The sequence below is a fragment of the Tiliqua scincoides genome, chromosome 4 (genome assembly GCF_035046505.1).
Source record: "Tiliqua scincoides isolate rTilSci1 chromosome 4, rTilSci1.hap2, whole genome shotgun sequence".
In the NCBI taxonomy this organism is placed as follows: domain Eukaryota; kingdom Metazoa; phylum Chordata; class Lepidosauria; order Squamata; family Scincidae; genus Tiliqua; species Tiliqua scincoides.
In genome coordinates this window covers 73,149,651-73,173,814 of record NC_089824.1, presented here as the reverse complement: position 1 = coordinate 73,173,814, position 24,164 = coordinate 73,149,651, and the positions used below count along the sequence as shown (strand labels likewise).

General features: G+C 42.2%; 1 protein-coding gene across 1 annotated transcript; it reads right to left on the bottom strand.

Moving 5' to 3' along the window:
* Positions 1 to 13,326: 13,326 nt before the first annotated feature.
* Positions 13,327 to 23,311, bottom strand: PRL (prolactin). The gene is made up of 5 exons (XM_066625350.1): positions 23,272 to 23,311; positions 21,617 to 21,798; positions 18,978 to 19,085; positions 16,176 to 16,355; positions 13,327 to 13,518 (listed from the first exon to the last, which is right to left on the bottom strand). The coding sequence occupies exons 1-5, from the start codon at positions 23,309 to 23,311 to the stop codon at positions 13,327 to 13,329; spliced, it is 702 nt and encodes a 233-aa protein (XP_066481447.1).
* Between the last annotated feature and the right edge of the window lie 853 nt (positions 23,312 to 24,164).

Genomic DNA, 24,164 nt, shown 5'->3' with positions numbered 1-24,164 from the left:
CTATCACCTTGCATTTTGGTTCCTATCAAAGATATCATCTTCCAGGACCCATCTGGGGTTGAGAGATGCAAAAGTGGTCAGTACTTCCCCAGCTTTAATAGCTGCAAAAGAGAAGGCATTTCACCTGGTACAGCTTTTATCATTTCCTTACAAGCTACATCTGCTGAAATTCCTCTTTCTACACTGCTATTAAAAGTTCAGTAGTCCAGGCTTCTTTTGAATCTGGTCACCCCTGTGAGCCACATCTGTTGACTACATGAGCACCAGCCCCTCCCCAAAAGCATACCAGATAGAGGCTTGGGTTAAAGAGTCACTTTATTTAACTACAACAATATCTGCAGCAGGGAGAAAAACCTGACTGCAGTTCCCCTGTTGAGGGAAAACAGTGGTAACCATTGTCATAATGGGCCTTACACTCTGAACTCAGTCATAAACCAAGTGAGCTTATCACCACCAACCCCAACCTTACGCCAGCGCCGGCCTTAGGAACTGTGGGATCCAATTGGAAATATTTTTGTGAGAGCCCTCCCCCAAATAGAAAACATTTTTATATTAAAATGTGCACTTTAAAAGTGTGTGAGTTAATGGAGCAAATGGAAAATTGCTACTCTGTATTATCAGGGACCACTTCCTTTTTGTAGACAGTGATCCTGGGCAAAAGTACATCTTGACACACACAAAATTTTATTTTTAATTTTTATAATGTAACATTTTTATTGAATTAACTTTGTATTATACCTTGATTAAAATTTGTCAAAGCTTCCATAAGCCAGGAAAATGACTTTGAGGACCAAATAATAGCCCAACAGTAGAAAACCGTGGTTTAGATCATGTCCCAATGCTGTGGTTTAGATCATGTCCCAATGCCGTGGTTTAGATCATGTCCCAATGTTAAGTCTAGCGAACGACTTTTGTATCCTCTTAATATGATGAGAAGTTTCTTTTAAAGATTTACTTTCTATTGTTTTTATATTTTTATTTAAAGATTCATTTTCTATTTAAAAATTTCTGTTCATGCATATAACTTACAAGGGGAGGGGACATTTTCTATTATCCTGGGCAAACAGTGTGGAGAGCATCTCAAACCAGATTTTTGTGTTTTTGTTCCACAAGAATCTCTTCTGTTTCTGTTAGATGTTATGTTTCTCTTTTTAGTAAGAAAAGGGGCCATGCAGTCAGAGAGAGACCTCACTCAGTTAATGCCACCCTAAATAAGAACATAGCATGGAGAGAGGCTTATATACAGATTTGGCATACATTTTCTTTGGGTATGAGGGAGTTTTGGCACAAAGCTAGAGATTTTAGCCAAGAGGTTGTCATCTCTCCTCTTTTAGACTAGGTGGTGTCACTGTCTTGGGTGGCTTGCAAGCCAAAGTGAGCAAGAATGACTTGAAGCTGATGCCCCTGCCTTACACCCTGTAAGTAAGAGCCAACCACTCTTTGGCAGTGTTGTTTATATTCAGCACAGATGGGACATTTGACATGGTGTCAAATGATGTAGGGCCCAATCCTATCCAATGTTATAGCACTGTTGCAGCCGAAATGCAGCCCCAAGGTAAGAAAACAAATGTTCCCATACCTTGAGAATGCCTCTGTGACTGCCTCCCCACCACAGGGTGCAGTGCACTCCCCATTGGCACAGCTTCACTGGCACTGGAAAATTGGATAGGATTGGGCCCGTAGTGTGGGGGGCCCAAAAGCATGAGGCCCAATTTGATGATATCAGACAAATCGACCTAAGGCTGGCCCAGGTCAAACCATATGATGGTCTTTGCTTGTTCCAGCCAGGGGGCTTGCCAGCCAGCCTCAAGTATTGTTGGAGCAGTCTTGGCTCTTCCCCTGACCTTGTTTACCTCAGAGTGTATGCCAATCCCTCAAGCCCTGTCTACTCTGCCTACATACCTCCTGCCTAAAGTGACCAAAGAAAAGAAAAATAAATGGGGGCAAGTAACACACCCACACCAATGCCAATCTGGGGTATGCAAAAAACCACCAACCAAGGTGCCAATCAGCCTGATGGAAAAAAAATGTCTACCTGGCTCCCATAAAGAGCTGCCAGCCATTCTCAAACTGGACATAGGGTGAGTGGGACTTCACAGACGCAAGGGAACTGAAGAAACTAGGAAGTAAAGTCCGCCTGGCAACCCAGAGCCCCAGGCAGCCAATGGGCTGTGCACTGTCATGTGCCGGGGTCGCAGTAAGTGATAATGCACCACTGCAATTCTTGAAGCCCTTTCTACTGTTGATTCGGGAACTCTGAATGAGAAGTGCTACTAGTGAGAAAAGGAGCCTGTGTCTGATAATTGCAATGTCTTTTTAAAGGGGTAAAAAGAGTGAATACATATAGTGGTTAAGCTCTAAAAAAGGTCACCATTTGTGATCCACCAGCTGAAATGTGATGTACCAGCCATGTGTGATGGTTTGCCCCATACTTATTACACACCCACCCCACTCCTTTGTTAATTTAAGAAAGCAGGAAAAAAAAAACAACCCAGATGCTGGTCATACTATACAAGTGTGCAGTGCCAAATCATGTCCTTTCTCCTAATCCCAGAATGCTTGTTAGTTGTGACAAATTCTATAATCTGCATGCTCTATAATCCAGGTTGATGCACATTTTAGTCTCATGAACCTTTCTTTCCCAGTAGGTTATTAACCATTCTTTCTTGTGGTGAATAAATGATTCAGGAAAGGGCCTTCAGTTCCTATCTCTCTCTCTCTCTCTCTCTCTCTCTCTCTCTCTCTCTCTCTCTGTGTGTGTGTGTGTGTGTGTGTGTGTGTGTGAAATAATATACTGTAATTTCCTTTAAGATAATCAAAGCATAACTCTGCATTGAAGGGAGTTCAGCTGCAGCCAAGAGGCAATTCTTGAGTTTTGTATTTCAGGCCCACGACTCCCTCCTTTCTTGACCCATGTGTTCTGCCTGCCCCCCCAGCATATGTCATGAAAAATTCTATTTATGTTGCTCAAATAAATGATGCAAAGCCCAGTTGCCTGTCTGAGACTCCCCACTCCCAGATTTTCAAGATTCACTCTTTCCTCCTCCCATGTTCACAGCTTAGGCAAGCAAAAGTAGCCACTGGGGATCAGCGCAACAAAAAAGCATTTGGCAAGCCACGCTAATCAAGCCACACTAAAAAGAAAAAGGAACAACTTTCAGATTATGCTGTATTCCACAGGAAAAATAATAGTGACAAACCCACACAGAATAATTGAAGAAGCCCAAACTCATAACAATACAAAGCTTGCTAAGTTCCAGTGTGTACAGTGAGATAGTTATTGCCCAAGCAAAATTTGGCTTTTGGCCTAACTTAAACATTAGGAATTCTCTTTGCTTGTAGCCTCAAGAAGATATTTCACTGAGATATTAAATTTGGTCCATATTTTTCAGACATATTGTATTTCGAGTTCAAAGCCTACCTCAACTCCATATCCCTTTTTCAGGTGGTCTAGAAAGACACACAGGGGTCAGCAAGATCAGACACTGGCTTGAAGACCATATCCATTTGAGGGCCTATCTGACTGGGCCAACCTCTGAACCCTCAGCAATCCATGTATCATCAGGTGGGGACCCCAATGGCTTTGCCCCACACTCCCAGCAACCTGGGGCCAGCAATGAAAAGACAGCACTGTGTGAAATCTGCCTTGAAGGCTGAAATATGAGGCTGTTCGGGACATCATTCTACATTTTAAGATGAAACAACATCTTAATCCCAATGCTCATTTTCAAGGGAGTCACAAAATTTATAAAGTAGTTGCAATGCAACACTTTCCTTGAGCTCTGAGATGCTAGAATGAAATTTGTCATATAGGTGGGGCCTTTTTCTCCACAGGTTTGGCACCTGTAGATTTGACTCAATGCAGGAACCAGACCCACGCTGATGGCCTCGCCTGACCTCCCAAATGAGACTGGAAGCGCCTTCCGGTCACATCTAGGAGGCTTTCTAAGGCCCAGGGAAGACCATGTGTTGCCTCTCCAGGCCTCAGAACTCCTGGAGGTGTCAGAAAGGCATTTCTGCACTTACAGTTTTTGCAAAAACCAGAAGTGCCTTTTCAACACTAGCAGGCACTTCTAGCCATATTCTGAGGTCCTCTAATGACCTCCACCCACAGATTCCATTATGCTTGAGTTTCGGTATCCATGGGGGTCTGGGAATGGACACCCCTGCAGATACTGAGGTCCAACTGTATATGTTTACAAAGTAATTATTTTAAGTTTGAAATATGCTCAACCTAGGTCAATATATGAGAGAAGAAAATGCAAAATGAATTGTGATGCCATTTCTGAAGCAAGAACTCCCAAACAGTATGCTTTCTTAGTTTTTTAAATGCATTTATCATCCACTTTGGCATCCCATCCAAGGAGCTGAGAAAGGTATATATAAGTTTCCCATTTTGTCCTCAGAACAATTCTGTGAGGAAGGTTAAGCAGAATGAGTGACACTGACCCAAGATCATTTACTGAAGGAACCAATCCTATCCAACTTTCCAGCACCAATGCTGCTCTGCCAATAGGATGCATGCTGTCTCCTGCACAGGGAGGGGGGGTCACTGAGTCCTCTTCCAGGTAAGGGAACGTATGTTCCCAAACAATGCCACACCATAGCTAGACATTTTCAGATTTAGAAACCCTGAATTGTGGGAAGTGGTATTTTGGGACATTCAGTTCTGTGGGCCAGTGGCTGGCTTCAACAATACGATAGAAAGTGGAATGGTTTTCCTTTGTATAATGCAAATGATCTGGATAGGAAAAGATGAAAAATAAACCTTCAAATCTTTGTTTTCCCCAAATAGGAGCTCTAAAGTGCTCTCTTAAATACTTCAGCCAAGCCATTCCTTTATGCTAAAAGCAAACTCAACTTCAATTGGATTCTAGAAATTGAGATTAATTTTCATTGCAAACATGTCTGATTGTTCTGTTGGGGCACAAAGCACATATAGCTCTGGCTTTTGTTGCATCTTCCAGTTTGTTACATTCTTTGTATTAGTTTCTCCTCTGCTCAGAAAACTGCCTTTTGTTTTCATGTTTGTTGACAATGTGCATGGCTGAACTGGCAGTTTCATATTTCAATGGACCGAAGGCTCCTTAAAGGAGACAGTTGCGAGTGTGAGAAAAGAGAGATGTTGCTGGCTCCCTAATGGCTTATTACCATCACATTTGCAATTCAGATCAGTTTTAAATTGACTGAAAAATTTTGAACACATAGCAGGCAGTTTAAACTAATGATTGTCTTGAGGTTCATATCTGACATGAACTAAGGTTTTATTCAAAACAAATAGCAAATAATTCCTCCCATAGAGTCAAAATGTCACCATTAAAACTGTACGCCGTTGCCGGATTGTGTCAGATCTATAAGAAAATCCCATCCACGGCAAACATTTGACATCAGGAAGTCGTCACGGACGCCATTTTTCTTCTTGATTTTAAAAGAAATGTACATTCACATCTCAATAGTCTGAGTGAAAATCCTTTAAAAAAACACCCTCAAATATCCTAATTGTAAAATAAAAGGCCCTTGGGGCAGTGGTAGGCCTGAGTTGCCTAGCAACCCTCAGCAGGTAGCAGAGATACAGCTGCAGCTGTCCTGATTCTTTCCTAAGAACCTTCTTATAGATGTTTGTGTTAATCTTTAACCAGGCTTTTAAAATGTGGATTTTCCTCCTTGGTCTTCATCCCTTAGAATTCAGGAGACTGCTCAAATTTTGTTCCAAAAACACGCCACAGTAGGGGCAATTGGTAAATGTGTGACAATTGAGAAATGGGGTTAGGTTTAGAATTGCATTACTATTTAACCTTAGTTTGCATGCTGTATTCAGACAGTGTTATGAAAACGGTACTCATTTATGTTAAATAGTTGGTGCCGACATACGCCAGCTTCATAACTGTAGCAAAATTGCCTTTGTATGACTGTTCATTTAAAAAAACACAAATCCAAACCAATTCTCCAATAATGATCACTCAAATGAGTCAGGCCTTTCTCTTACTTACAGAAGAATTTCAGTCTTTTGGTTTAATTATACTAGATGGATTTAAAAACAAAAGTCCATTTTTAAAAGGAATGATTAGATTTTTCAGGGCCTATATAGTATAATACACTATACTCATTAAGGTGGCTTTTTCATCTCTGCTGTTGCTACAATCTTGATAATCTAACTTCCTGTGGGAATTTACTGCTTTCTATAGGAAATAAAACAGGTTGAAAGTATCCTTAGCAAAGCAGCTCTTGTTAAGATCCTGATATTAGGGCCTCTGTTTTAAAGATCATTTCAGCTGGGCATCCATTTTGTGTTTATGCCATCCTGACATCCACCTGCTTTTGTTTGTTGATATGTTTGTTTGTTCCCATTGATTTCAGTGGAGGGGTGGCCTCCACTTCTCCTGCCTATACATGGATTTCCGGAAAATCTGCATGTTTGTATATATTTGAGGACCCTGTGAAAAAACACATTTGAATCTTTGCAAGTTGCATTTCTTTAAACAGACTGCCCTGCCCTCCTCCATCCTCCTCTCACCCCTGCACTGCTTGGAGGGAGCTTACCTGCTCCGTCAGGCATGCGGCCTGGATCCAGCGCTGGTGGGATGGTTCAGGCTTTCCCACCAGTGCAGCTTACTCTCCAGGTGCTGTAAAGGTGCTTTATAGCATGTTTGCAACTCCCTAGGCCAGTGCAGTGGTTGCTGCACTAGCATTAGGAGAAATTAGGATTTCACCATATGTCTCCTTGCTTGAAAGATTACTTGAGAATTCAGAGTCACAGAATTTGGGGACTTTGTAATTTAATTTATCTTCATGAGATGAAATGAACTTGGGAGACAGTAATGAGTATGTAATTATTTTAGATAAGAAATTGATCTTAAAGATCAAGTTACTGCCTGTTATTGGCAAAGTTACAGCCAACATCAATAGCTGTGTTTTGGCATGTCTCTGTGGAAGTGTGTGTGGCATTAGCTAGCTCTCGGGGGGGGGGGGGAAGGTTACATACATGTCTGGTTTGTCCAAATGGGCCATCATCTTAATTCTTAAAACTCTGGTGGTTTTATCACAGGATGTAAATATCTGTACAGGAGCTTTTCATGCCCACTAGATCAGTACTAGTGGGCATGTATAAAAGAAGTTCAGTAAGCATTATCTAGAAAAGAGCTGCAATGTTGTGCAAGGTCTTGTATACCTCTCTTCTACAATCTATGCTATTTGTACACAATTTCTCCTGATCAACGAAAAAGCATTTGGGGTTCATTTTCATCTCATTTAACATTTATTGCATAAACAATATCCAATAAATGGCAGCAATATCAACATAAAATTTTTTTACAATAAACAGAGGGATATAACAGCCAAGGATGAAAGCATTCATTGTTCAGGATCACTATGTAGGGGAGCAGAAATACGTAAAAAATTTATGCCTTGACAACACTGAGAGCAAATATCTTGCAACATATAACAAGCAACGCTCATTTCTCCCATCCAGTAGATACTGAACAGTGTCAATATCTGGTCCATGAAAGTTTTCCAGAAATGGGAATAGGAATTGATGATGTAAATCCGTGTAGTGGGGGCAAAAAAGTAGTACATGCGTCAAAGACTCAATTGAGGTTAGATCACAAGAACATAACTGGGAGCTCTCCAATGACTTATTAAATTTTGCTCTCAGCAAGTTCATAGACATGATATTTGTCTGGCCTGCCCAGGGGCACTTGACCCTTCCCCGTCCCCTGCTTTGGGGGATTGATAGGAAGCTGGAATGGGACAGGGCCTGAGGGCTGTTAAGTGGACTCGATCTGGGCACATTTCCTTTTTGCACATAGATGTGCAAAATTACTGTCACCCACCTGCATGCCCTCAGAGCTGTCTGAGTCTTACTGGTCACCTATTGGGCCAGGTAGGAAGTTTTCTGTCCACCTAGGTTGGCCTGAGGTAAGCAGTTTTTTCACTTACCCCAGACTGTTGGGGGCTGTGGGGGGGCTCTCTCAATCTCAACTAACCTTGGTCACTTTACGTTGCAGATAGTGTCGGCTAGAAGACATGGCCATTGATGTGCACCTTGGGGGCAGCAAAGACAGGGCTGAACCAATTTCTGGTCGTCGGGCCAGCAGCATGGGGCCTGGATGGGTGGTCCCTTTCCAGGTCTGCGGGGGCTGTGGGAGCCTCAAAAGCTCAGTGGCGCAAAATGGCCCTGCATGGTCCAGCCGCCCTGGTCCCTCACAGGTTGACAAGGATAAGCTGCACCGCCTGAATAGCGGCAAGGCTTGAGTCATGTGCATGCTCAGCCGGAGGCCAGAAGCGTTTCTGGTGCCTCTCAATGTTCTAGCCTCCATATGAGCTGCAGGTCTCAGTATTTCCTTCTCACTTTCTTGTAACATTTGTTAATAATGTGACCCATTCTCCAATATCTGTTGTCTCGAGTGTTCGTTGGGCAGTGCACAGACAAATCGTTATTGGCAGGTTCAGATATGCATGGTCAAGTATTCCTCTTCAAATGAAGGTTTGTATTGTGAATTCTCCATCAGTTGACAGAACTTTTATATTCACATTCACCAGAAAGTGATCAAGTGTTGGTCAACCAAGCATTACATTTGATATTTGGCTCTCAGCTAAATCTGTTGATGTTCTCTGAATTCCTTGGAGAAAAAGCAGCATACAAATATAATAAATGAGTACACAGAGGATGTGTGGGGGCTGAGTTGCTCCCAGTGCCACTAACAACCACTATGAAGTTTTTTAAAACCCATAACAATCTGTGTGCAGACATGTTATTTTAAGAGTGGGGCCAGGCATCAGTAGAATATTTGAGGAACCTATGAATACACCTGTAGGATCATTTTCTCTTTTTCCATCTTCATTTTCCACAGCAGTTTTGTTTTCAGCCCAATCCTGTCTTGGGTCTATGGCAGCAGATCTTGCAATATGCTACTGTAAGTCTGGTTTGGGTGGTGTAAAGGACCTGCAGCTGCTAATGCAAACAGCTAATGCAAACATCTGTGTACCTGCCAGTGTCCCACCCAGGCTGCACCATTACAGGTAAGGTGGTGGCAGGGATAGTTTGGGAGAGGATTCAGGGATGGATCTTGGTAGCAGCAGAGCATGTCAAAACCTGTTCCCCGTCTCCTGACTCTCCTTGGACATATGCCAGCAAAAGAGATGGCATGGGTCCGTGAAGACCCACTGATGTCCAGGTGGCCTCTGGAGTACATTTTTAACTTACCTCTCGTGGCTCATCTGTCACACACACCCCACTGTAGCATGCAAGTGCGTGCTCCATCAAGGGAATAGAATTGGGGTGTTCATTTGGTAAATAATAGCAATGAGAATTCTCTGTAATGTTTGAATCATTGTTTCTATGGGAAAATCCATGACTAGTTTTAAATAAGAACCTCCTGTGATGCGGCCTCATGGATGCAAGTTGCACCTTCCTTTCCAGAGACGAAAGGTAAGACTACCAGCATCATGTTATCTAACACCTTCTAAAAATAAGTGCATTAGAGCCATTTTCAGAATCAAGTCATCTGCATCAACGCATTGACCTTGGAGGTTGTTTGATGAGAGAGATGAAGCTCTTCACACGTACATGCAAATAGACTTTATAGCATATCTTATGTGCTTTTCCTAGTCCTACTAATAAAAAATAGTTTCACAGCAAACTCTACATTCATGCTACACACTCTGTGCTCATGTCATACTCAAGAAACAGGCTTTTCTGATGAAGGGCTTTGTCCTCTATTTCAGAATTGCAAAGAATAGCATCTCGCTTTTAAAATTTCTTTTCATTCTTTTGATACAACAGGGTACAGAATCACTAGTCAAACTGAAGCCAAGTACTACTGGGTCTGCTTTTAAAGGAGGCTTCCTGCATTGTTTTTATTGTCATTAGGCATGGCACAGAAGACCAGAATCCCTGTATCCCACTGATGCTACAACTAGTACCTTAGGCAGGCAAATTAATGAAGCAGGCTTTGTGGTGCATAATGGCATAGGCCCTTTTAAATGATGCATGCTCTTCAAAACCATTCAAAGGGTAGAGCTTGGATGATTAATCACCTAGACATTTGATCTAATCTACCTTATATCATTTTTTTGCACACTCACGGATATCTCAAGTACAGAGTCTCTCTGATAAGATTATTGGGACCTCCAGTGCCTAGCCATGACAGAAGAACCATAAGTCTTTATTGATCCTGTGGGACTTCTGAGGCTAACTGAAAGAAATGTACAAAGGTTGCAAAATTATAAGCTTGACATGATGTCCACACCCAGAAAGAGGAGACAAGAAGTGAGTTAGCCTCAGCCCCCAATTTTGTCTACTTATTACATAGCTCTGTAACATGTAACCAAGCTGACACTGCAACCCTACACACATTTACCTAGGAGTAAGTCCCACTGAACTCAATATGTAGACATACATAGGATTTCTCCATAACTCAACTATAGTGCAGGTACAACCCTTGGCTGAGGCAGTGTCATGTAATCTTTTCAGTTAAGCAGTCAAGGCTTGAAGGCCAGAAACACAGTTGAACTAATCCTTGCCCTAACACTTAAATATAATCCCACCCAAAGCCACAGTACAGTGTAGGCAGAAAGATTCCCACTTCCTGGCTGAGAAAGAAAGAAGAGAGAAAGGGGAAAAAAATTCTAATCAGCCCCAAACTATGGTTAGCTGATATTGCACTTAGACATGAATGTGTGAGTGCCAAGCTTGCTCAAAACTGGGCCACAGGAAGTGCAGGGCTTGGTCATATATCTGCAGTCTATCTCACCCCCAGCTGGCCTGTCAGCATGAGGTTACATTCAGAAGTGGCATGGCCTGACCTAGCATCTCACCACTATTCTGTGGATGGAGAGGCTGCACTTCCCTTGTACTCACAGCCATTAGGGGAATAAGTATGAATATTTGGAAGTTAACAACAGCTGTGAATTATGATCTGGAAACATCTGAGCTAGGTTTTGACTTTATCAGGTCATGGTAATCTAGGAGCATAAAAAATGTCTTTACAAATATCACATTTATACTGCCTGTACATTTTAAACCCTTTTAGTTCAAGAACTATATTCACATATTTGTTCAGCATAGTAAAATGCTATGGCCCAGAACTGAGGTTGCTTTGTATGTATTTCTATGTTGTGATCTGGCATCACAATGTAGTCCCCATTGAAAGAATCTCCGATCTCTTATCTGAGCACTTATATCCCAACAGATAGCTAATATGTAATGTGTGTACAGCTAGTGTTAGCCAGATGGACAAAGGCTCTGCCTAGAACAGTGTTTCCTGAACTGTGGGTTGGGATCCACTAGGTGGGTCGCGAGCTGATTTCAGGTGGGTCCCCATTCATTTCAATATTTTATTTTTTATATATTAGAATTGATGCTACCATGGCATGTGACTACATTGGGGAAATGTTACAGATGTGTACTTTTAACAGGCTACTCTGTATATGCTTTTAACAATGATAGTAAATGGGACTTATTCCTGGGTAAGTGTGGGTAGGATTACAGCCTAGAATTGTTAAAAATTTTCCTGCTTGATGATGTTACTTCTGGTCATGACATCACTTCTGGTGGGTTCTGACAGATTCTCATTCTAAAAATTAGTCCCAGTGCTAAAAGCTTGAGACCCACTGGCCTAGAAACTTTTGGAAGGGAAATGTACTCAGTCACTGCATGTGACTAGGCAGCTCTTGTTATCTTAAAAGTTCAGAGTCAGACATAGGGTTAGTGCCAGCCTTAAGACAGTTTTCCACCTATTAGTAAATTAGCTTGACCTTTGGTCTCCCAAGTGCATAGAATCACCAACGCTCCCAGGCCCAGGAAACAGTATCTAAAAGAGCATTGGTCACAAGTGTGTAACACTGCATACATTATTCATGCCCTACCACCAATCTCCATCTCTGTGTGTCCATAACAGAGTGTGGATATCATTATGATCTTTTCCGCCCTGGGTCCCGTTAGGGAGAAGGGCGGGATATAAATAAAGTTGTTTATTATTATTATTATTATTATTATTATTATTATTATTATTATTTTCCCCCAGCTCCAATTCATGTCTCCCTGCCTACTTAGAGCCCAATCCTAAAGTGGCCCAGTGCCACTGAGCTGAGCCTGGAGACCTCCAGCTGCTTCCCAGTACCTGCTGGATACAGCAGTAGCTGCTTCGGCACTGCTACTCCAGTGGGTGCCCTGAAGCTCAGAATTGGGCTGTTAGTGCTTACAAAACACCAAGCAGGCAGGGAAAGGCAATTTGGAGCTTACCTGCCCCTTCCCTTTACTTACAAAGATTGCTTCATGCAGCCTCTACGCTCCACCCTCTTCTGTTTGTAATCAACAAATGCTGGAGATGCTGGGAAACAAACATTCCCTGAGCCTGTTCATTTTAATCAGATGAGGAGCGGACTAAGGAGGTTGTATGCAGTGGTCTTCATAAGCAAAGGGGGGCATGGAAACATGCTCGCTCATTTGCCCACCTACTTTCAATTGGAGGGGATGCACACATGAATGGGCTAGCAGTGGGTGGTGGATTACATACCGCCCCTGCTTCATTGCATGCAGATGAGATGTATTCTTCCCCTGCGTATCCCTGTCTCCACTTCTCTCTTTTCTCAGTGATATCCCTTGTGTCATTGGGGCACGATATTTTTCTTCCTTTATAAGATGTCTTGTATATTCATGGTGCAACATGAATACATGACTGATACACAGATATAGAGCGATAAGTTTGCCTACATATGATCAAGCATGAGCTCAATTTTGTTCAAATTTGTCCTCATGGTAATGGACCTGCAGTTTTTGCTGGGTGTGCCTGGGGCTCTGTAAAGTGTCCTCATCTCTCTATGTTTGGGATGTGGCAGAGAACATAAGAAAAGATTCTTGGAGAGCAAATAGCTTCTAATGACTCAAAATGTCAGTAATGCCAAGTTCAATATATGTGATACTTTAGGACAAATTTTTAAAACCATTATTGAGGTTGGTAATCAGAATTGGAGGCATTCCTGGTATCAAACAGTTTTAAACCAATTCTAATTTTGCACAGACAAATTTTGGTTGTAGTATTTTTTTTATTTTGAATAGTATAATTTCAATATCATTGCAATGTTCATAGAGGAGACAGTAAAGTACTCTTAGCAGAAAACAATGGCTTATCTTAGAGCTTTCAGGCACTAAAACCATTGTCTGCATCTAAAAATAAAGGCAAACCTGCATAATATGGCTATTAATCTTGTAGCACAGGTTGACATTTTCCATAAAGTGTGCATAGTGCATTGAAAAGCAGTGGAGCTACAAGCAGTCCATTTTGAAGCGTTTGGTGCTAGCGTTTTAATGAAGCGAGGCCAAGTTGCTCAACAGTTACTGTCATGGATGAGGCGGCATTTCAAGAGTTTCAGATAGTTGTCAATTTTGTGGGAGTCCCTGCGCAAGCAGTGCAGCAGATTGTAAAAGCCAAAGAGGCGAGAATCTTCATCAGCTAACTGGAGGGATGGGAGCTCCGACCATGTAGAAAAGACTTCATTGCTTAGAGAACCTGGGTGAACCTAATAAAGAAGAGAGAAAGAAATACTGTATAGTTAGCAGGCTTCAGTCACAGAGAGAACTTCTAAATCACCCCAACAGTCTGTAGGAAATTGGAATGTTAGTATTGAACATGGTTGTATTATTTATGTGAGGTATGAGATAGCCCTCAGAGGAGGATAGGGTACATACTGAAAGGGTAAAACATTAGGATGACATAAAACACTGAAAGCCTTAAAACAGTGAAAGAAGTTAGAAGCAAATATGGTGCTTCAAATATTTGAGTTAATCTCTACTGCCATAATTATTACTCATTTACATAGCACTTCTAATGTACACAGTGCTTTCAGGTTTTTATGTTTAATTAATGGATTTAAAAAATATTTTTATCCTGTTTTTCTGTTCCAGAAGAATACTAATTGTTCATCCTTTGCAGCAAATGCGTAATCTGAGAGTTACTCAAGTCTTGTTAGAGGCTTGCACTGCAAAACAGTGACTCCCTTTGGTGATACAGAAATTGCTGCATATAGAACTTTCTGTACAAGATGGGCTATAAAGTCAGTTTTGAATTTCTTTCTCCTCCCTTTTCTAAAACATAGCTGGCTTGTTTTAGAAAGCACACTGGCTTCTTTTTCTTCCCTCTAGAAATTGTCTCCCACATAAAGGCCACGCTCAACACCAAGCTGAATATGTTGATGTCCATTGAAATCAATTGCCTTAAGCATGCTTAATTTGGAGCTGGATTGTGGCCAATCCCAGGATGGAGGGTTTAGCAGCAGTATGCCTCTGAATATCAGTTGCTGGGGAGCAATGATGGAAGAGGGATGTGCTTTTCTCTCCTGGGTTTGGGCTTCCCAGAGGCAGCTGATGGGCCACTGTGGGAAAGAGGATGCTGGACTAGATGGGCATTTGGCCAGATCCAGCAGGGCTTCTCTTAAGTTCTTATGAGATCTCACTCTTGTTCCTATATTTGTTGACTCAGACCATTTGGACACTACATTCACTCTGTTATCTTCTCTTTCAAAAGCAAGCTGGAAAGCACTGATCTCACAACTAGTAGGGAAAATCTGGATTTCCAAACAGACACATTTGTTCTAGAAGGGGGAAGTATATCTATGCCTAATATCTGATCCAGGAAAAATTATGATTACTTTGGAGCTCCTCCTGATGCTGTATAATTAGTTTAAGAGAAAAAAGGGTTCTGAAGTCCACTTCACTGGCAGAATGAATGATTGAGCTTGTCAGGCATCCCATTTTGGCATTACTAATCTATGGCTTCTACTAGCTGGGAAAGCATTCAGTCAGTTAATGATAACATGAGGTGTCCATATGCATATTCTTTCAGGTGACAATGCTATCATCAGGCCTCATTACATTGGGAGAATGGGTTTAGTAGTCTGCTCCCAATAATTACATGAATAGGCTGGAAAATAAAGAACAGTTAGAGGTTTTCAAAATTCAAGACCAAGCCTGCGATTCTATATGCACCTCCCTTTGAGTATATCCCATTGAAATAAATGGGGCTTAGTTCTGAGTTGAAGTACATAAGACTGCAGTGTTAATTTTTTTAACCATTTAAATGCATGTGTGGATTTGCTCCACTTGTAATACACGTGGTTATTATGACAGCTGCTACTACAGGGGAGAAATGATGGGTCATTGTTAGGCCACATGTGAAGATAACAGATGATTGACTAAAGATTTAACTTTTATAAAATGTGTTTGAACTGACATGAGAAGATGTAAACCAGAACGTGATGGCATACATCTGGTATCCAAAGAAGAGCATAGGCTGCAAATTAGCATAGGGCTGGTTGGGAGTAAATCACACTTATCTTAATGTCCCCTCCTTCTGAGTGAACAGGCATAGGATCAGGCTATTTTATGTTGATTTCAGATTAAATCTTGCGTTTTAACACCTTTAAAAATTTACAACCAGTGGGATAATAAAGTGTTGAAGGCAATTTAGAAATACTGCTTTTGTTTTTAGAAAATACAGTAAAAGAAATATTATTGCTACTAATAAATGCACAGAGGAAAAATATTTGGCTAGGTTCTTTTTATCCATTGTAAAGATTGTGCTGGATACACCAGTCTTTTTTCATGGCTGGAAATGGCAAGTAGTTACCAATTCTAGGGCAGGTAATGCTACTCCAGAGAACCATATGCTCTTGAAGGCAGGCCACGTCCATCCATGAAGCCAACTGAAATAGTCACCTCAGGCAGCAGATTGGTGGGGTGCATCCATCTCTGAACACCTGCTTACCTCCACTGCTCTGCTTTTTCCTTCCAGTCCCTGGATTGGACAAGGAAGAAGAGTGGCAGGGAAATGTGGAAGGAAGGAGAGTGCTGAGCTAGAACACTGGAGAGTCGGAAGAGCAGAGGCTGGCACATTATTGGGTAAGGAGGGGCAGCATTTGGTGTACCACTTCAAGTGTCAGGAGGCCTTGGCCAGCCCTCTTTGTAGGCATGTTTGATTCTAGCTGTTCTTCTTGTAACAGTGTACTTACTGACCTTGTCATTCCTTACTATCCAAAAGGCAAGGTAGCAAGCATTACATTTCTCCTTCTAGGCATCACAGGTCAAATAGTTCTCTGGGTCGGGAAGACTTTAGCTTCCCTTTCTCCCTTGCTCGAAGCTTTCCTCCAGCCTTTAGGCCAAATGTCCCATTTCTACTCACCCGTCCAACTATTTTCTCCATCCCTTCCAGAAGCTTTTTGTTTTGTTCCTCAATCTCCATGGCCTTCCAGAGTATGGTGTCTGGAGCTTCTTCGATTCTTTGCACCTCAGAAACCAGATGGAGGAGAGGGTCATTCCAGGAGCGGAGCACGCTCAGTACTAAATCCAGGAGGTCTCCATGCTGCTCATTAGCAACAAAATGAATGTAATTAAATAGTGCCACATAACTTTTTCACAGGACACAAGATGTGTTATTCTCTGAAAACCTGTCTTAAGTTTCTTGTTATCATCTGTTCTCTGTTTGCCCATCCTCCTGCACCAATTCATACTAGAGGTTGTTATGACACAAATTAACCCAAGTTGCCCAAGTATTTTTTTTATAAAGAGGTGACAAAATACACTTTCAGTATGTTTTCCTTGCAATTTCCTTGCAAAAATCATGGTGCTTAACCTTGTTGAATGGAATGATGTTTAATCTAATCAATAGCGTGGGCATTAATGAGGCATTTTTAGAAATATGGCACTGGAAAATATTTGAACGCATAATGGAAGATGCAGACTGTGGTAGGTCACTTAATACCTTATCCAAAGTATTTCTACTGTCTACATATAGCACGGCAAACATGCCCAGGCATGGGGCTGATTCCCCTTTGAAGAGTTTTGCTTCTGGGTAGATTTCTTTTCTTTTGAAACTTTGCCACTGCTTGGGGTGAGCTGGAAGATCAAAGGGCTTTTTGCTTTCCTGGGATCCTCCTAGCCATTTTGCTGCCCTTGAGACTTCTCCAGTGTTGACACCAACGCTTTTCACTTTGCTTACGGTGGCAAAAAACACCTCCTTGAGGCATAACTCTTTCCTGCTTCTTACAGTGGAAGAAATGCAGCCCTACCAAGTCCAAATGCTCAAACATTGCCCATTTAACCAATACAAAGAGAGGTCTGTCATATATTTTGGCTTCTGAAGTAGCAAATTATTCAGTGGGTGAATGGCATGCCGAAAGAAATCAGTAGGCATTGGGTGCCAAGAAGCACTTCAGTATTTAAAAGCACATTTAGATGTTTCCCAACAATTCTCATTTAGTCTACATGTATATGGACTAGAAACGTAGGGTGCGATCCTCATCCATTTTCTAGCATCAACATAAGGGCAATGCAGCTCTGAGGTTAGAGAACAAACATTGTCTTACTTTGAGGAGACTTCTATGAGTGCCACCCAACCACAGGATGCAGCATTTTTTTTTCATTAACATGGTTAAAATTGTAGAAGTTGAACTATTGAGGATAGGATACTAGTATTGTGCTTGCCTATTGCATCTCCCTTCTTTTTACCAGATGTGCTGCCAAACTGACAGCCCAAGACTGGGCTGTAATGCTAGCAGAGCTAGTATTCTGCCAGTGTTAACTGCCTTACGGCAGTTACAAAAAATCTCTGACAGTGCGCGGAGGTGTGTACTCTGGAGCCCCAGCAGGAAGGCCACAGCCATGCTGACTGCAGCAGTGGCTCCATCAGGATCTGCCTGTGAAGGTAAATTGGCAGGGGAAGTAGGATGGGGTGGGGGAGAGGAGAGAACCACCCATTAGTATAGGTGTTTGTTTCCAGTGAATAAAATAGAATTACAACCTAAGAGCACAATCCTGAAGACACACTTGGCTGGAGCAGGCCACCCCCCCCCCCGGCCCAAGAGTGTTGTGAATATGCTCCAAAGAACATTCAGAACTTACTCTCAAACCAGCTAGGCTGGTGCAAGAACATGTGCTGGCACTGGATCCAGACCTGGAATGGGGAAGATTGCACCAGCCCAGGCTGGCTGGTGCTGGAGGTGGGAGAGGGTAGCAAGAAGGTGTTCTGTGGATGGGGAGGTGGTGTTTTGGGGCTGGGGTGGGCAGGCTGGAAGGCTGACAGACCCAGAAGCAGGGCAGGATTGGCCATGGCAGCACAGGCCAAATCCTAACTCCCACCCTGATCAGCCTTATACTGGCCACTTGGATTGTGTCAGCAAATTCGCTGGTGCAGATCCAACTAGGCCCATCAGGATGGCTGGGGTGTAACATGGGGTAAGGGGAAAATATCCCCTTACCCTGAGTTGCGCTCCAATCAGCACCCACCTTGCTCTGGATACAGTGTAGGCCACTCAACCTGCCTGTTCCAGCGCAGCTTAGAACTGGGCTGTAAGTCTTATTGAACACAATGGGCTTACTTCTGAGTAAAATAACACAGTTACCAAAAATCTCTGTCCATTAGGGGATAATCTCTGTCAAGCATCAGTTATAAAATGTCATTGTTGCAATTATGGATGCTAATTGCGCTGAGTCAAACAAGCAAGATGTTGGCTTCCACTGTCCTGGATACACACTGAAATTTGTTTGCAGTGTGGGAAGGTGGAAGGAAATGTAGGAGGAGCAATAGGGATTAAGTGTTGGAAGGAGCACTTCCTTAAAAAGTCTCTGCTGCTCCCTCTCCTACACTGATCAGTGTTTCATTATGGTTTGATGGCTTGGATTTCCCCGCTTCTACTACAAAAGTACATGAGGTTTTTGCATTATTTCCTCTAGCATTTTTGCATGTAAACTAGAGCTTGCTTCCTCAGGGTCCATTCTGGAATGGGAGCAACAGCAACAGAACCCTCTGCTTATGCTTTGTAACTGGCTGCCTTGTAAAAGTTTCCATCACATTTCCCATGATCATTTTAGGTTTCTCTGTTTCCAGCTTGTTGTCTTTGGACTTGCTTCTTATACGATCACTTCTCTGCACTTTCCCACGTGCTTGTTCCCTGGATCTCCCTGCACAGAAATGGGCACAACTCACATGAATCTGCTGAGCTTGCTCTTTTCCTTCAGGAGTGGTTAGGGAAGAAGTATGGCAGCTGTTAATGGCCTTAGCAATGAATCCTCGGCCTTGAGCGTAACGTTCATCCTGAAAGATGAGCAAAGATCACAGTTAGGACAGTAGAGAGCTAGAACTGCGTTCGAAGAAATGCCATCAGTTGCTGCTGCTTTTCATGTGACATCGAGGTGGGTAGGAGTTTTATATCCCAACCATATGACATATGCCTTTATGACCAAATGAGATGTAAATAATACTTTAAAAATAAATGATTTGTGGAGCTCAGATCTTGCCATTGTCTACTCAGAAATAAAAATGCTTCTATTTTATCAAATTGATTCTTTGTCTCTGATGTTTGCAACTGCATGATGAAACTTTTCTCTATTCCAAACTCCAAAAAACTCTACAGCAGTGTTTCTCAGGGGTTGTCCTCTGCAGTACCACTTCACATGGTCCACCTATTTGAAATACCACCAGAGGTAACTGATGATGACATCACTGCCAGTTACTTCTGGGTTGGGAAGCCAGATGCCATGTGACAAACACCAGTAAGAGGCTCAGGGTGGACAGGAGGACTTTGTCAAGTGCAGAAAAGCAGGCTTTGGAGCTCTGCCTGCAGAGCCAAACTTCCCACTGCTGTTTGTTGTGTCACTGCTGGGCAGCAGGTGTCCAGGGGTCCTGCGAGTACCACCAGACACCACCTCAAGTACCACTGGTGATACAGTCACTTGCTGTGTTTGGCATTCTTAAGAGCGCCTTTTGTGAGGGGGAGGCCTTCAATACACAAATCCTATTAATGTAACATTATTGTCTTCCCCAGCCTCACTGTGTAAACTCATGATGTGTGGAAATGTTACCTTATTCTTGCCCACCCTTTGTAGTCCTTAACAGAATCTCTCACTGGTTTAATTCTAGCAATCCACTTAGCTGTTTGGATAGTGTCCTTTTGAACATTTAATGCTGTTTCATGAAAAGCAAAGATTATTTATTAGTAACAATATTTATTGTTATTAATATTTATTTAAAAACAATTTGGCTGCCATCCTCTGTTCATAGGGGATCTGATGAGTCACACACACTAAAGTACTTTGAGAAACTTCAGACCAATTTCTGTAATCAGTTTTCTATGCCATGAGTTTAACCTGTTGACAGCTTACATTCAAGGCAACTGTATGATAAAGAAAATGGCATAAAAACCAGCATATACATCTCATACATTGTATTAAGATGTTGATTACAAATGTCACAAGCACTATTCAACAGGGGCCCATGCAATTCCAAGCAACACTCACAATTGCAATACATGTGCTAGCTATACTTTGTGTTGGAAGGTTCTCATTCCTAGTGCCATTATGCTTGGGTAATGTAACATCACAACAGAAGTGCTTTCTTGAATGAACATCTGAATCTCCCTCCTACACAGCTCCCCCCATTAATAAAACTAAGCATAAGATAATAAGGGTGCAATCCTATCTTGCGCTGGAACAGGCAAGCCAAGAGGCTTCCACTGTATCCAGCGCAGGATAGGTGCCCAAAGTGGCTCCGGGTAAGTCACCCTGGCACCACTGGGTCTCCTTGGATTTGCGCTACCTTCTCAGATGGCACACGTCTGAGGAGAGCTGAGAGACTTGAAGCCGCCCTGTGCTCCTCAGGAGTGGAGGTTGGGATCCGGCATAAATGCCAGATCCCAGCCCCACCTCTCACTCCCCACCCACCTGCCCCTGGGGCTGCCCACTGTCCGCCCTCCCTCCGCCCTGCAATGCCTCCCTCCCACCTCTTCCACGCCTCCTAACTGCCCACCCCAGAGCCTTGCGTTGGCCCATCTCGGCTGACACTAGGCTTGGTGCCTCAGTTGGCGTGGAGGCTTATGTCAGCCTGTGCAGGCTGTCACACCTCTGCGCATTGGCCTAGCCATCTCACGAGGAGGTGCAAACATGCCTTATGGCATGTTTGCAACCCTCCTGAGCCACTGGTCCAAGGCACAGTTTGGATTATGCTGCACATCTCATAGTATGAAAATTCTGGTTAAGGCCAAGCTACTCTCAGGTCAACACACCAGCAACCACCACTCTTGATGCATCCAACAGGTCCTACTGCTGTATCCCCTGCTATTTTGGTAATATTTAAATGACGGAATCACATGGGACATAGTAATCACAGGATTACCACCCATACCAGCACCTGTATTTTATGGACCTCTGGTGAATGTGTGGGTATATACGTCATTGTCTGATGCAATGCTGCTATTCCAACACTGCTAGGGCTCTGCTAAATCCAGTCATAGGAAGCAAAGACCATACTGCTCCAGTAATGTATGCAATGGACATGAATCTGCTTTGCAAGTTTGCTCCCTAGTTTGATCTTTTTTTTTGGGGGGGGGGGGGAATCCAAACTGGGTATAATACAAAGGAAATGGATTACATGACAAATCAAAACCAAAAGCTATATCCCCAATGATAGCTCCTTCTAATCTAAAAACAGGCTCCCAATAATGATGATGGTGTCCACAATTTGCTCCAATCTAGCATTTCTCTATGCTCTGTTGCTACTTCTTATGTCATTTGAAAATAGGAATACATTCTATTTAACGGTACCTTCTGTGAAAACGTTTCAATACTTACGAATTCATTGAACATTTCAGCAGAGAGGGAATGGATGTAGTGTGAGAGTTTGACAGCACGGTCAAAAAGATCCCCCAGGGAGACCTGGCAGTTGTCAGTACCATTGGGACAGATGGGTGAAGAACTTACACCCTTCCTTGACAGGAACATATTAGTTATCAGCAGCATAGCTAGCAACACACCTGGTCAGGTTGGGGAAAAAAATGTACACTGAGAGCGATAGAAATTTGTGAGAAAAAGAAAACAGGATTCTGCACTCTGCTGCATTTAACTTTAATGCTTGACTTAATTTAAGCAACTACATGTGAGGAAATCAATTTTTTCACCACATAAAATGTAGATATATAATTATATTTGCATAAATGGAAGAGTGTGGAAAAATAGGTTGAGCCCTTTTCCTTTCTGGTTTTTCCCAAGGGTGGCTACAAACATATGGTGTTTAAATTAAATTTGAGAGAGGGTGGCTGGGTCATTCCCAAGATTTTGATTGTCCTGGGATCCCGTCTGCAAATTTTCTGCAGCTGTACTGTTTAAATCTCTTCTGCATCTGTAACTCTTAAGTGCCTGCAAAAATGGTGGTACACTGTAATTCGTTCCAAAAGAATTTGTGAACGCTGTGAAAAAAACCATTCCGCAAAATACTTTTTAACACTTAATATTGTTCATTACCAAATCTATAAAATTAATACCTGATGAACCCATGCATTGGTTCTAATGGCTACCATACTAGTCAGCTATAGGAGAAATGTGAAGCAGAAAATGGACTCACGAAATACAGTAATTGAATGCGTTCATTTGTATTGCTTCAGCCAAAGTGACATTTTGTAAATAATCCTTATAATAAACTATTTAGATGTGAAAAAATGCTTGCTCTGAACTCAAATATGTCTTTCCTGAAATTATAACACACTTAAATGACATGGACTTCTATCATCCTGTAGTCAGATTATTGTGTGAATTTTGTCTTGGACCTGGATCTAGAAGACCTGGTTACGGTCCTCTAGACAGTTATAACCTAACAGATCTTCATTATGTGAAAAAGGAAAAGGTGTTGAGAAGAATCCTCCCCCTGGTTTGCAGTTAATAAGTCTTAATATGGAATGGAAAACGCATTTTGCAGGCATATAGAACAATCCTAAGGATGTTTGCTCAAAAGTGAGATTCACTATGTTTGATGGGATTTACTCACAGGTAAATGTGTTATCTGATCACTGCCGGGCAGCCCAATCCTATCCCCAGCAACACTATCCCCAGCAGTGTTCCTATCCCCAGCAGTGAATCCTATCCCGAGCAGTGAATCCCAGCAGTGAATCCTATCCCCAGCAGTGTTGCTGGGTGCAGCAGTGCCAAAATGGCTACCACTGCATCCAGCAGCATTGCCAGGGCTGCCAAAGGTCTCCTGGGGAAGGTCTCCCCCCAAGGAAAGCCCCAAGCCCCACAATGGGGCTTTTCAAGTCTGTGTCAGCTATTTTGCCAGTGCAGACTTAAGAGCCTCCATGTTGGGCTTTGCAGGATATGGCAGAGCAGGGCTCTTAAGATTTTGTTATCCACTTTAAATATCACTCTTATTGACAATAGTAGTTCACAAAGTGGTTTAATATTCCCTTAATCTAAATGTGGAAGAACTCCAGAGGAAAGAATGGCAAAAGATATACCTTTCAACGAAGCTTTTCTGCTGAACATAGTAGAGAGCATCTTTGCTGCCAGGCTTTATCAGATGAAGGAAGTTCTCATTCTTGCCACCTTTAGGGTCCATCTTTATATACTGTAATGCCCATCATGCATAAATGCAGCAGGTTTTGCTTACCTTTTGCCAACCACTTTGTTCGTCATTGAGATTAAGGTTCATAATGACAAACATCAAATGGCCCTTACTATCTCATTCATATTCATCAAGAGTTTGTGGATTCCAGGAAGAATCCTGATTGATTCTGTTGGTTATAAGAGCCAGTAGACAAGTTCAGCCTTAAAACCTGTAGATGATAATTTATCTGGATCTTTCTCATCTGATTCCACATTTTCTCTGATTACAATAATTGGAGAAAGATGGGGGGAAAATGAGAGAAAACTGTAAGGAAAGCCACAGAGAAAGATTTTTTCAACGTATGTTTGTTATCTGAGAGATTGGTATATTATGCACTGAACAATAAAGTTTGGCTCAGTAGGAAGGAATGGGAAGGAAAACAGTCTGAATTAGACAATATGTTTAGACCTTTATTTGATAACCTCTCAGCATAATGCTATGAGATTATCATATGTTAGAAAGAAAGAAAAAATCTTAGTTTTGGTAGTTTAGTAGTTTAAAAACTACTAAGGGAAATGATATAAATCATATAATTATTTGAGGGGAAAAAAGAAGAAGAGGTGCTCAGACCAGAGGAAACCTATAACACCAGCTCCTATGTAGTCCAGCACTGGCCAGAGAGTTTTGCAAGTTTATTATTGTATTTTTTGAACATTTTGTAAGATGCTTTGGGCATTTGCTTTGGCACTGGAAAGGCATGGTATAAATTCCTTAAAGAAATACATTTGTATGTGAAAACTGATA